Genomic DNA, 14,078 nt, shown 5'->3' with positions numbered 1-14,078 from the left:
CTCGACTTTTGTTTCTAAATCTTTTTTTTTCCGAACATGGATAGTTTGCTACTGAGGTATACTTGGGCTCAAGAGCCAGTTAAATGGTGTTACAACAATATGATTTAGGGTGCATTGCATTTCTTAAGTTTATGTATTATTACTGGGCCTAGACTGTGCAGCAGTTAGCGCTGTTGCCTTGAAGCAAGAACGTCCTGGGTTCATATCTAGGCCTGAAGACTTTCTGCAAGGAGTTTGCATGTTCTCCCTGCACATGTGTGTGTTCTCAACATGACTGTCAGGTTGATTGGTCTCTCTGATTTGTCCTTAGGTGTGAGTGTGTGCATGGTTGTCTGTCCTGTGTCTCTGTGTTGCCCTGTGATGGACTGGCAATCTGTCCAGGGTGTACCCTGTCTCTTGGCTTGATGACTGCTGGAGATAGGCACAAGTCCCCCATGAGCCTATGTGGACTAGCGGGTACAGAAAATGGAAGGGTGGATGGATTGATAGGCCTCTAATATTAATACATTGCTGTTTTGACTGAGGGGTGTTGATGTGCTGAGTTGGGTGGTTGCAGAGAGAGATTTGTTTGTTGCCAGTTTTCTTCTGGCTATACTCTGCTGTCGGCTACCGTTGCTATGCTTGATACCTTTACACTCTCCCAGTCCCATTTTCGTTCACACAGTTGAGATTTAGAATCCGTGTAGAAGGTTTTTGGTCCTACTGAATTATCATGTGCTGCCTCTGTGGTAATCCCAAGCAGCAGGCTGTTTTCAGTTCGTTATCTCCATCAGGCACCCCACCATCATGCCTCAGTGTCATGCTGATAGACAGTCACTGTTGACTACCTGCCACTGTATCTCTGTGACTGGATAATCAATCATTTCTGCCCTCACCGTCATTCTATAATACAGTTGCCATCATGGAGGTCAATAGATTGGTCTGAGGCAACTGTTTCTGTTGTCTGCTTGGTCCCTTGCTGACCATAATAGTGAAGCTCATAATGTTATAAATATTGTTGGGTGAAAAAATACTCTTGTTATAAATTTGGAATTTAATTGTACTTTGTTTATTTATTTATTTATTTTTGTTTGTTTGTTATAAAAATATGTATGTTTGTATGTATAAGTTTGTAACCAAAGTTCATTCCTAATTCTAATTCATCATATCTTTTTAAGTAGACAAGCGCTGAACAAGCTGTACTTTTGCCAAATTGTGCCTACTCTTTTTAGGACTTGCAGCCTTGCACACATAAATTGTGTTTATGTAACAAAAAACAGCATAAAACAGTCATCAGATTTTACCATCTGCACATATTCAAGGCACTGCTAACTAGGGGTTGTACGAAATAGTCGACTAGTCGACTAGTCGATTTCACGGCTCTTTTATGCCTGTCATCAACTAGTCGCTGTCACGTGATAATGACTGACAAGATGCAGTCCTCGGAAAAGACAGCAGGTGACGAGCCCCTGCGCGTCTGGATCAAGGCGGAGGCGACACGCTGTGCGGTACTGACACCGGCGGTAAAACGGACATTTGACCAAACTGTGACCTTTTCGCTATTGCAATTTAACCTTCCCCTCACCCCCATCCTAATCTTAACCAGTTTGTGCATGCAAAGCTCTGATCACTGACGTGCGCTCCAGACATTGCGTCCTGAACACCGCCAAATCAGGTGTCACCACCTCAAAAACAAATTAAACACGCGATCGTTCATGTCAGCTCATTTCCTTTCATGTTTTCTGTCTGTTATTTGTGCCTGATGCATTTCGCTGCTGCGGAGCGATGCGCATCACCTGTTGTCCTCCGGTGACGCGCCCCCAAGATTCCACTATCTCCGCTCCGCTCCGCTCCGGCACGAACTCCGCAGCAAAAACGGTCCCGTTGTAGTCGGCCGGCGAGCAGCGGCACTCCGCTGTTTTTGCGGTCGGTAGATCTTTTAGAACTGCAGTTCAAAGGTAACTCATAAGGTGAATATATATGAACCCAGGTAGCAGTTTCTCTTTAGGATTGAGAGGAGATGCAGGAAGATAATAAACAGGCAGGACAGAAAAATAGTCAAATATAAACAAGTTAGTTTTTGTACCTGCTGGTTGCAACAAACAGACACCATTGAAGGTAATCAGAAGTGAGGAACAGAAAATGAAATAATTATTTTAATGTTTAGAGCAGCAGGAACTCCGAGAGGCTGCAGGCGCATCAGTGAGTTTGCGGCTGCTGCGCAGGGGGAGGGGGGAGAGGGCTGAAGTAGGATGCAGAAACTACCGTTGTTAAAAGAGATGTGTTTAACTTAGAAAATGTGGGCGCAATTTTAATTGTCAAAAAATTCCAGCGAACCTACCGACCGACCCCCCCGCCGCTTCCGGCGTATGACGTCATCAACGACTAGTCGAAGTCGACTCGACTTTCATTACTTGACTGTCGACTTTAAAAAAAATAAAGTCGTGCAGGCCCTACTGCTAACTGTGACCCTGCACAGGATCAAGCTGTACTATTATTTTAAATCCATTATTGCTGCATCCTTTGAGGGCTGTATCAAGTCCTCCATCCATACATACATCTATACATCCATTGTCTTCCACTTATCTGAGGTCAGGCTGAAGGTGCAGAAGCCTAAGCAAAGAGGCCCAGACTTTCCATTCCCATTTAAGTGACTTTGAAAGCAGCATGGTTGTTGGTGTCAGACGAGCTGGTCTGACTGTTTCAGAAAATGCTGATCTTCTGGGATTTTCACACACAGCCATCTCGAGAGTTTGCAGAGAATGGAAAACACATCGAGAAAGAGAAAACTTCCAGTGGGCGGCAGTTCTGTGGGCGAAAATGCCTTGTTGATGCCAGAGATCAGAGGAGAATGGCTGGACTGGTTCGAGCTAATAGAAAGGCAACAGTAACTCAAATAACCATTTGTTACAACCAAGGTATGCAGAAGAGCATCTGTGAATGCACAACACGTTGAACCTAGAGGCAGTTGGGCTTCAGCAGCAGAAGGGCACACTGGGTGCCACTCGTGCCAGCCAAGAACAGGAACTGAGGCTACAATTCACACAGCCTCACCGAAATTGGACAATAGAAGATTGGAAAAATGTTTCCTGGTCTGATGAGTCTCAGATTCTTCTGCAACATTCAGACGGTGGGAGTCAGCATTTGGCGACAGTGGCACAGGAGTCAAGTGCTCGGCCCAGAATCGGAAGGTTGCAATTCGAGCCCCGGTTTAAAAATAAAAGATGTTTGCGCCGTTGCCAGACGCCTTTTTTTAACTACAGCTAAAAAACCACAGTGTTTCATGATACAGTCGGCATTTCCGTCTTTTTTCTGATTGGTTACTTTTGAGCTGCCTAGTCCCGTCCCTCATGTGCCCCTGCCTGTGAATTACCAGACTCTCTCTGTCCAGAATTAAACAGAGGACGAGTCTGGCAGGCCAGGCTACTATCCTCCCTCTTCAGCTACTTGAGGCAGACAGTGGTCCTTATCGAGTCTGCCTCTTCTTGAGGATTCTTCCTGGTCATAAAGGATTTCTCCTCTCTGCTGCCACCCATTCCCCATTACATGTTCAGAATGGAGAATTCAACTCAAGTGAAGATGTGATTCAGTTTGATTCTTTACTTGAACATTCTTTGAACAAACCCGTGTGTACTGATATGATTTGGATTATAATTTAATTGGAAAGCACTTAATTAGATTGAGTTGGCTTGGTTTTGGCTGGAGTTATTTGGGATGAAGTAGCTAAAGTGTGATAATTGGCTTTAACTGGGTGGGTGATGCTTATTTTTAGTTGGACCAAAGTTAAGTGGACAGCATGGGTCAAGATGATGATGACTGGTTCTGAATTGGTGCAATGCAAATAAAACTCAACTGAACAGATCTTCTGCTTTGGCTTTCCATTCTGACTGTACAGGGAGTCTTATTTAATGCCCACATATACACACATTCTTGGGAGAAATCACATATTGAATCAGCTCAAGGTCTTAAGGTTAGAATGGTTTCTCTTCAGGCTGCGCAGTGGCGCGGTGGTTAGAGCTGTTGCCTTGCAGCAAGAAGGTCCTGGGTCCGCTTCCCGGCCTGGGATCTTTCTGCATGGAGCTTGCATGTTCTCCCTGTGTATGCGTGGGTTCTCTCCGGGTACTCCTTCTTCCTCCCACAGTCCAAAAACATTACTGTTAGGTAAATTGGTCTGTCTAAATTGTCCTTAGGTCTGTGTGTGTGTGTGTGTGTGTGTGTGTGTGTGTGTGTGTGCGTGCGTGTGCGCGCGCGTGAGTGTGTGCGCGTGCGTGTGTGTGTGTGTGTGTGCGCGTGCGCGCGTGTGTGTGTGTGTGTGTGTGTGTGTGTGTGTGTGTGTGTTTATCCTGTGTGTCTGTGTTGCCCTACGATGGACTGACTCTGTCCAGGGTATACCCTGCCTGATTGCCCATTGACTGCTGGAGATAGCCCCCCCCCCCCCCCACCCACCCCCACCCCCCATGCGGACAAAGCGGGTTCAGACTATGGATGGATGGTTTCTCTTTTTCTCTTCCTGAAGATATTATTACAAGCACACAAAAAAACAGGCATCAGTCCAAAAATAACTCTGCCAACACCGTGAACCTTGAAATGTGAAAATCACCCAATGCAGCTCTCCTCAATGAATTGCTCACCGCTTAACTCCTTTTTTCTTCTTGAATTAAAATTCAGTACCGGTTGAGCTAAGAGAGAGGCGTAAATGGGTTCATAATGGGCAGTACATTTATTGGTAATGCTTCAGTGTTTGTGAAGTATATCAGAGTGTGCTGTCTGGCTTTATGCTTGTTTTGCCACCATGTTGGACTGGATAAGGGCCTTTAGATAATTAACCTCAAGTCATTGTTTCTGGATTAGACTTCCTGGTATCTTTCAGCAGCTCAGCTATATGTTTTATAATGTTTATTTTGTCCCTTCATCCTCATTTGTTTTGGTTTCCCCTCAGTTCCCTTGGTTACTGTGCACTACTGCTCCTTATTAGTAATCAGCACACCTGTTCCTCATCTCCCGTCACCTCCCTCCATGTATTTACGCTCTCACACTCATTGTCATTGATGCATGTTTGTTGCCTTACCTTCCCTGTGGTTCGGTCTTCCCAGTGTTCTGTGTTCTCTAGTTTGTTGTGTGTCAGTTACCTTAATTAAATCCGTTTACAGTTTACTCATGCTTCTGGCGTTTTTCTGCCTGCATTCAAGTCCTTAACCATCTAAACTCATGACACGTATGGCCTTTGTAATCTCCTAAAACGTGCGTTTAGTTCATTTCATTTGTCAAAAGAAGTGATGGTGTGTGTTTTTGTCAAGGGCAGAAAAGAAAACAAAACATTTCAATACCAAAATATTAAATTTCATTATAACAATTGTGCAGCTCTGAATGAACTAACTGTTAATGTGTCAAAAAATAGAGGAAGGAAATTGGACAGCATTTTCTCATTATTTAAATAAAATCTGATGCCAGGAAAAAAGTTTCTGTTGAACACATTGTGGGCTTGGATTTCGTTCATTTGGCTGGTATCTCCTCAGAATGTGTGGATAATGATAGCAAACAGGAAGTGTAAAGGAAGTGGAGTTGTCACAGTGGATGGGTGACATTCAGATGTAATTCAGTGTGTTGCCAGATTAATCTTTATAGTGGACCTTTTATTACCTAACTCTGCACAGCTTCTCCCTGTTAAGCTTATTTGTTGCATATTCACTTTTAGAACTGGATAAATAATAGTAACAGCTTTGCTTTTTAAGCACAGTGTTCTTTAAATGTTCCAGAACAATATCTGGGTTTTTTTCTCCAGACACACAAAACACAATCAAAAGGTTAACTCAGTAGACTTTGCAATCAGCCAGACATAAATCTTCTTATTAATTGTCTGATCTTGACCTAAATGTACTCCCATAAAGGAAGGAGCTACACTTCACTGATTACTTGCAAGGTGTGTTTTTTTAACTGCCAGGAGAATGTGCTTCCAGGCAACTCTGCACCTTTTCTGAAACAAGGTGGAAAAGATGGAAGAAACAGGGTAGCCCGTGCTTGTAGCTGTTCTTAATAAACCTTAGAGATACTGTGTGTTTAAACCAAAATCAGTCATGTATTTATCTTTTAAATTCAAAAATATATATACCAAGGTGTCTTTTTAATTTTGTAAAAGTAAATATGAGCTTTGTCAGATGGCATAATTGAACTTACTAGATTAATGAGAGATTGGATTATTAAAATAAAATATATACATATATAAATAAGATGAACAAAATTAACAGAAAGAGATTAATGATGAGATTATCTAATACAATTTTTAAAATGAAAATTAATGAGATGAATTAAATTGATTAATTTAAAAAATGAGCACGTATGACTCTGCTACAAGGTCAATAAATGTTATTAAAAATTAGTAATTAGATGAGATAAGAATAATGAAATGCAAAAAAATACTCGTATTAAACGAGATAGGTGATTGAAAATTATCAGATGAAGACAACAACGACATAGTGATGAAATTAGTGCTGAGAAAATCAGTCTTAATATTGATGCATCGAGATCTGTACATAAATGACTAAGCATTGTTGCAGAAGCCCACCATAATCAATAATAGCACAATGCCTTCTGTTTTCTAACCAGTGTAGCTTCTTCTTGGGAAAAAGAATACGTGTCCTACGTTTCTTAGTGAACTTCCTCTATAAAGTTTCACATTGATGACCACTGAGAAAAAATAATGTGAGGACTATAATTTTTGAAAACAAACCTTTGAAAACATCTAGACTCCATGGATAGATGAATATGTTCCTACACACTCTTAAAAGACAGTTGAATATAAAGTAACAATTTGTTAAAAATAAATAAATTGTGAAGCAGCTCTGTTCACGTGTGAACACAAGAAGAAAGGCAGGTGGATACACATGAAAAATGCAGCACTTTTCCCTCCAAATGTCTGGGGCCTGCTGAGAAAGACGCATAAAGGCTGCGTGTTCCCTTTAAACTGATAAATATTGTTGTGAAATCTTAAGTCACTGAGAACTAAATGAACCAATATATAAGCACTGTACCCAGAATAAATAAAACCAGCTGCTTTGTGTTGACTTGTTTGAAGGCAAAACACCATAAAAATTCACACTTTATTACTTGAGTAAGAGAAAGGCACCCAAATATATATTTTATTTCTTTGAGGATATTTTATGTGTTTGAGCTAAACGAGAAGGGATTTTTAATGACTGCAATAAAAACTATGGTGTTAAAGGTTACCTCGTTTAAAAAAGTAATCAAGGAAAGATAGAAAAAATAACAATTAGGGGGATGGAGAGTTTGAGGCCCGTCATCCTTTAGGCAAAGTTATTTAGCATTTTAAAGAAGTCTGTACACCACTGCTCGTTTTACAGTTTCACCTTATAGTGAATTATTCACATGGAGTTGTAGGGTAGTATGAAAAAGGTAATATTGGTGTTTAAAATTCTTGTAATAAACAAAATGGCTGGAGAATGTGTGCTTCTACATGGCATTTTTGCCACATTTTGATTTCCATTGTGAGTGACAAACCAATAAGAACTAGTAAATGGCCTGTATCTTCTAAAGTCTTATCACCCCCCAGGGTGCTTTACAGCACACCAGTCATTCACCCATACATTCTGACACTAGTGATGATAAGCCACAATGTAGCCACAGCAGTCCGTGGGCTAACTGCCAGAGCCGGAGCTCACCGCCGGTTCCCCCCAAAATAAAAAAATTTGCCAAGTCAAAATGTTTTATTTTGCCTTTGCTATAAAATTTTATCAATCTCATGTTCTCACGAAGTTAAATCATCAATAAAACTCAACTTGTCAAAAGCTGTTCTTCAAGCTTTTATGTATTACTGTCTAGTAGTCCTAACTAAAACCCCCTTTCTCATGATTATCTTATTTTACCAAACATAATCCCAGAAATCTCAGTGCATCATCCATTACTGATTACACCATGTTTTTCTCCCCCCCCCCCCCCCCAACCCCCCTTTTTTCACCTTTACCTAATCATCCCCATCTCAGCTCATTTTATCCCAAAGTTTATTCATAATCCTAATCTAATTCATCTGTTTATACGAGGTCGGGTCGTGGGGGAGGTCCAGACTTCCCTCTGCCCAGCCACCTCAATAAGCTCCTCTCGATATGGAGGAGCAGCAGACCTATTCTGAGCCCCTCCTCGATGGTCGAGTTTCTGAGTGAGAACCCAGAAACCCTGCAGAGAAAAAACTCAGTTCAGCTGCAATCTCACTATGCAAAGCTTGTGATTACAGGTGAGGGTAGGAATGTAGATCGACTGGTAAAACAATAGCGTTGCTCATGGCTCAGCTCTTTCTTCACCACAGCAGACCAGTACAACTCCCTCATCTCTTCAGACACAGCACCAGTCAGCCAGTCAATCTCATCACCCTCATCTAATCGCATTATTCTCAGGTCATCTACAGGTGTGATTCTTCACTAGTCTCACAATTCGATTCAATTACAATTATCATGTCAACAGTCCAATTTCCAACATATCAAATTGTCCTGGTTATTGCAAATGGCTTTGTGTTTATCAATAACGAGAAGGTGTCAGATATTTGCTTTTTTTAATTTATGACGGCAGAACACGGTTGCATGTCTTTTGCAGTGAAGGCACGGCCTGGGTTATTTTTTCCCCTTTCTCTGAGTTGGGACTTATTAATGGGAGAGCCACATCAATCCTTAACTGCACAGAGTCTGCTGGTTCACCTGCGGATGTTGTTAGCAACTCAAGGTGGAAATGCTAATGTGGTTTCTTCAATTGTTGGATTTCCCAGTGTATTTAATCTTGGTATGGCAGGTTTTGCACACAGCACGGGACATGTCCATTTATTGCCTTCCTGATAGGTGATAAAATCTCTAATAGCTCCTTAAATAAACGTTTAGTATCTTTGGAGCCACTTCAGTCACTATTGCTACCTTGCTTCTTTGCGCCATGACTGCCAAGGCGCTGACGAACAGCTGCAGTCCTCGCTCCACTGTGATGGATGAAGCCTGTAGAAATAAAATCAGCCAATGCTGATTTAGGCTCAGATCTTCTGATATAACCGTAGGCTGCACAGAAAGAGGCATAGTTGCTCACTCTGTATCGACTTTGGGGAGTGAGGAGACCCATCCAACATGGCGGTGACGCTGTTGCACTCCAGCACCAATGGGGTGTCTACATATTCATGTCTATGATTTGCTCACTCTCTAACAGACGAGTGTTGTCTTTGACGTGTTTGTATTTCTTAAAAACTCTCCTCACACCGCCCAGAGTTTCTTCTTAAAAACTCCTATTAAATAACGAGAGTCATCCGCGCCGTAATTGTCATTGTAGGATGAAAACTTTACATCAGTTTTCACAGTGTAAAAGTTCAGCAGACATGTTTGTTTACATGTTTTCCGCTGCGTGCCTGCACGCTGTGAGAGAAGAGAGGGAGAGGCGACACGATGCTCCGTTCAGCCAGCGACAGTCAACTAGTGTGATCTGCTCTGAAAGACGTTGCTCAACATGTGCAGATCACATTGTTGAAACGGAGATCAGGCATGCGCAGTGTTGGGGTTATGAGGTGAACGAATAGTTTGTAAGCTTTTACTTACTTTTGGATTCTTCAATAAATTCTGTAAATATGGGAATATTTACTGATTTATTAATTAATTAAGATATTCTTAGATATCTCCAGGGCACAACCCATTCTAATTAGAAAGGGAAATGAATCCAAAATTATTATCAGTCTGTAAAGTTCGTAAATCCTTTAGGATGCATTATCATTACATTCAATGGTTTCTTAAAATCTGCATGATCTACTCATATGACTTATGATGGTAAAGATTTCATGCATTTTACTTCAGTGTTAATTTATCCGGTCCAAAGGAAGGTGATGTTCTCCAAGTCAAGTTTCCATGTTCTACGACTTCATAGCCCAATAAACAGGCCTGAATACACATTTTCCATCCAATCCCAATGCACAACTGAACAATAGAACCTATTTGTAACGAAAATTGTTTTAAAAATAATAAAACGGGAAGGTTTTTGTTTTAAATGTGATGTTTAAGTATTACAATTGTGGGACTCTGGGGGTTAAATGATGTTCAGTAAAATTAGGAACATAATCTCTGATTTTAGGTCTACTGACCAGTGTTGGGAGTAACGCCGTTTAAGTATAACGGCGTTTCTAACGGCGTTCTTTTATAGGTAACGGAATAATCTAATTAATTACTTTTCCCGCCGTTGCAACGCCGTTACCGTTACTGGGGACGGAACGCTGTGCGTTACTATGTGCTTGTCGAACGTTGAGCAACAGTGTGAGGCTTTCCGACCGCCACACTTCAGCTGCAGCCGGGGAGAGAGAGGTGTCGGTAACGCACTTACAAACACGATGATGATTGGCCGGGTGGGCGGAGACCCTCACGGTCTCAGTCACTGCATTCTGTAGACACAACGGTAATAAATCCGTTTAAAATAACCGCGTTAATAAAAAATATGTCTTTCTGTAACAAGCAAACTAATTAATTACCCGCTTCTTTTATCAAAACGTTGTTCCTGTTACTGGTAAGGAAATGTGTGCGTTAAGCAGTGCGGTGTGTTGAAGCTGTCATCATCAGCTGATCAGGAGCTAAAGAGGCAGATGTTTAAGAGCATCATGGCCTGTGAAGAACGAGGAAGACGTGATGAATAGTCTACGGCTGCAGACTCGCAGATTTGTTGCTGCAGCAGCGAATCTGTGGGTCTGCAGCCGTGCCCTTAGCGTGACAGCGGGACGTCCCGAAGGTCCGCTCACCTGTTCACCGCTCAGACGTCCTGATCTTCCACCTTCCTAGATCATCCAGCTGTAACCTGTTTCTGATCATGTCTTTAGTCCCTCTGTAACACTGATGTATCTGTCTCAGACGTCATGGAGCTCAGGTGTTATTAGAACTACCTGTGTGTGTTCACCACCCAGCTTCAGCTCTTCTGTGTTTGGGTCTGACCCATGTTAGTACATTTAAGTCCTAGGCTTGTGCCTCTTCTAGTGTCATTTTAAAGGATATTTATTTATTTATTTAACCATTACTAGATTAGCAGCAACAGAAATGCTACTAAAAAGACACAATTATGTGAAGCTGTAAAAATTAGAATGCTGTGCAAAATTACATTTATTTCTGTAATTTAACTAGACTGAGAGACCATTTAAAGGCTCGGGAACCTTTACAGGTGCTTCTATTTGCAATTTTAAATTTGAGCTGATTGGGTTTTTGTTAAATATCACACAGTGACCTTTTAATAGTCTAGATTAGTGTAATGTTCCTATTAGTAGTTCCTCCTGTTAAGTGCCTATTTGTTTTAATTATTCAGGTTTATATAAAACATTTGGACATACATTTTATTATGTTCAGTCATTAGTCATTTATATTTTACTATTGTAGTAATTCTTGCATGCTTTAATGAAAAAGTAACTAAGTAGTTACTTTTGTTGGTAATTAGTTACTTTTATGATCTTGTAACTCAGTTAGTAACTGAGTTACTTTTTTGACAAAGTAATCAGTAACTATAACTAATTACTTTTTTAAAGTAACGTTCCCAACACTGCTACTGACACAGTGGAGGTAGCATGGCCAGAGAGCAAGTGACCTGACCCGCACTGAATATCGTAGATGAATATCTGTTTGTACTGCAGTACAAGCTGTCCAACCATCTGTACAGTGCCTAGCTCAGAAACAAGATACGAAACTTTGAAAACACCTTAGTGATGAAAGACTCAGAAGTAAGAAGCACACATTTCGACAGGACCTCTGTTAGAATCCATGCCATTGATTTAAAAGTGTAGTGGACACAGTCTTTGCTTCTGCAGCTGATAATCTGACTTTAGGAAGACTTTAGAATTATAAACACAATATAAACATCCTAATTCCAACTGAATACTAAATGTTAAAAATGATGAACTTGTGTATTGTTTAGAAGAATCTGATGGGAAATCTAAGAGCTGTATTGTGATGGGTTTGTTGCTGCACGTTTGAGTGACTTTCTCCGAATGTTCCAGAAGTGATTAGTGCCACTCTAAATGTTCTTCATTTTTACCTTGAAGAAAGTTAGCTGTCAAGTAATGCAGCTTAGCAACTGCTCATCACACCAATAATGAACAAAGTGGCACAGCCAACTTAAAACTGAAACGACATCACACAGTAAGATCGAATAAACGCACGTCTCTGTGTGCTTTCTGTTGTGTTTGTGGTTTCTGTAATACAGGAGAATGCAGCTGTCATGAGGGTTATTCCCCTGATCCAGTCCATAAGCACCTCTGTGTTCGCAGTGACTGGGGTCGCAATGAAGGGTAAGTCCTGTCTGCTCATCCCACTCGTACCTGAAAATGCACTTCTGCTTTAACAGCCTCAGCTAGGATCTCAATTGCCTAACCTCATCTCCACTGGGGCTCTTTTTTTATGTGGAAATAAAAAAAGAATGTAACTTTTTTTCTTTTTTCTGGGGGGGGGGGGGGGGGGCACTCCTGTGGTTTATCAATTGAAAATGAAATGAAAATCAATGTAAAGTTATCAAACACCTTACAGTTTCCCTTCAGGAGTGTAAGATGTAATCAAGCTGCCGCTAATGGACTAAAGCTTGCACATGTAAAATATATTAATGAATTGTCAAAAACAGGCACGTCTACAGTATTAAGAATGTAGAAGGGAGGATTCAAAATGTGTAATTAAACACATCAGCAGGGGAGTACATAACAGAACTGAAGGAGCGTCACAGAAAAAGTAAACAAAAGCTCTACCACTGACAGACCTTGCTCAGTAAATCCTCACAACTTCTAATTCAGCTTCACTTGTCATCCGCTGGCCTCAGTCCGGTCAACAACTTCATTCTCACTGTTCAAGCAAGCTGCAGAGGTGGATCTAATTCAGCAGACCATTTATGTTAAACATACATTGTGTCTACCTAAAACTAAGCTTTGTGCAGTTTTTCCTCATTTTAAAATGGGATTGTTTTGCTGCCAGAGTTGGGACCCTTGTGATATTAAAACTATCTGTGAACTCCTGAGTACTAAAGTTGCGCAGAGCCAAATATGAATCCATATATGTGGCAGTTTGGACAAATTGGCTCTAGCTTCAGGATAAAAGCCTCGAGCAAAATAACAAATATGTTAGGGTGGTGAAAAGACAAAATAATCAGGATGTTTAAATGTCCCTGTCAGATCCTAAACCCGGTTTAGATATTGCAGTGGAAACTTGTGAGAACAGTAGGCCTGCATAAATACATGGTTAAAAGCTTCAGTGAACTGAGGCAGCATAATAAAGAAGGATGGACCAAAATTCTACAGTGACGTTAGATACTAATAAGATCTTAAAAATTGCACAATTTCAATTTCAGGCTGATAAAGTTGGTTTAAAGCCGAACTATGCAACACTTTTGTATTTTAAAATCATTTTCTAGAGCTAGAATGTGCTAGTATGACCCTTTACAGGGTTAATTATATTCCACTCAGACCTCCACCACCCCCTTTGGCCAGAATATTGGATTTGCTGCTTCAGACTGGTGGGCCGCTCTGTTGGGATTTAGAAAAAATGAAGCTGCAATCTGGTTCCAGCATCTTTCTTACATGTTTTAGATGATGGACACAACTGATTTGTTTCATTTAGTGACAAATCACTCCTGTAGAAACTAATGAAGACTGGGAGACATTTCAGCTGTTAGACTTAGATGTTGAAAAGGTGAACACACAGCAAGGAGAGAATTTTTGCTTTAGTTTTGACCACAGAGAATTAATAACGGACACTAGGGGGTGCTAAAAGCAAGCAAAACTGCCAACTCTGCCTTTAACCCTTTATAGGGCACTCATTTAAGTATTAAATTTTTAAAAAATTCAACCCCAGGGTGTTCTTGTTGTCCGTAACCAAAGTGTATTATTGTTGTTACAATTTTCTAAAATATTAAAATATATAAAAATATAAAATATGTATTTTCATGTAGAAAACAAAGTGGTCAAATATGGATGTTGGCTCTGTTCTGGTAAAAATTAAATCCCAAAATAAAACACATGAACAAATTAAATAAACAGCATTTTTGAATCATATAAATAATTATAAAATACTTTAGAATAATCTAGCAAATTTTAGAACATTATTTAACTATTTAAAAAT

General features: G+C 40.6%; 1 protein-coding gene across 2 annotated transcripts in view; it reads left to right on the top strand.

Moving 5' to 3' along the window:
- Window positions 1-14,078, top strand: part of LOC107374609 (astrotactin-2) — a 548,261-nt gene that overhangs the window by 282,530 nt on the left and 251,653 nt on the right. For both annotated transcript variants that reach the window (XM_070552342.1, XM_054744913.2), the window contains exon 8: window positions 12,181-12,265. In XM_070552342.1, coding sequence (XP_070408443.1) covers window positions 12,181-12,265 — 85 coding nt within the window. The remainder of the gene's footprint in view (window positions 1-12,180; window positions 12,266-14,078) is intronic.

Source organism: Nothobranchius furzeri, chromosome 6 (assembly GCF_043380555.1).
Source record: "Nothobranchius furzeri strain GRZ-AD chromosome 6, NfurGRZ-RIMD1, whole genome shotgun sequence".
In the NCBI taxonomy this organism is placed as follows: domain Eukaryota; kingdom Metazoa; phylum Chordata; class Actinopteri; order Cyprinodontiformes; family Nothobranchiidae; genus Nothobranchius; species Nothobranchius furzeri.
Note: the sequence above shows the minus strand (reverse complement) of the source record. Positions and strands in the feature narration are given on the sequence as shown.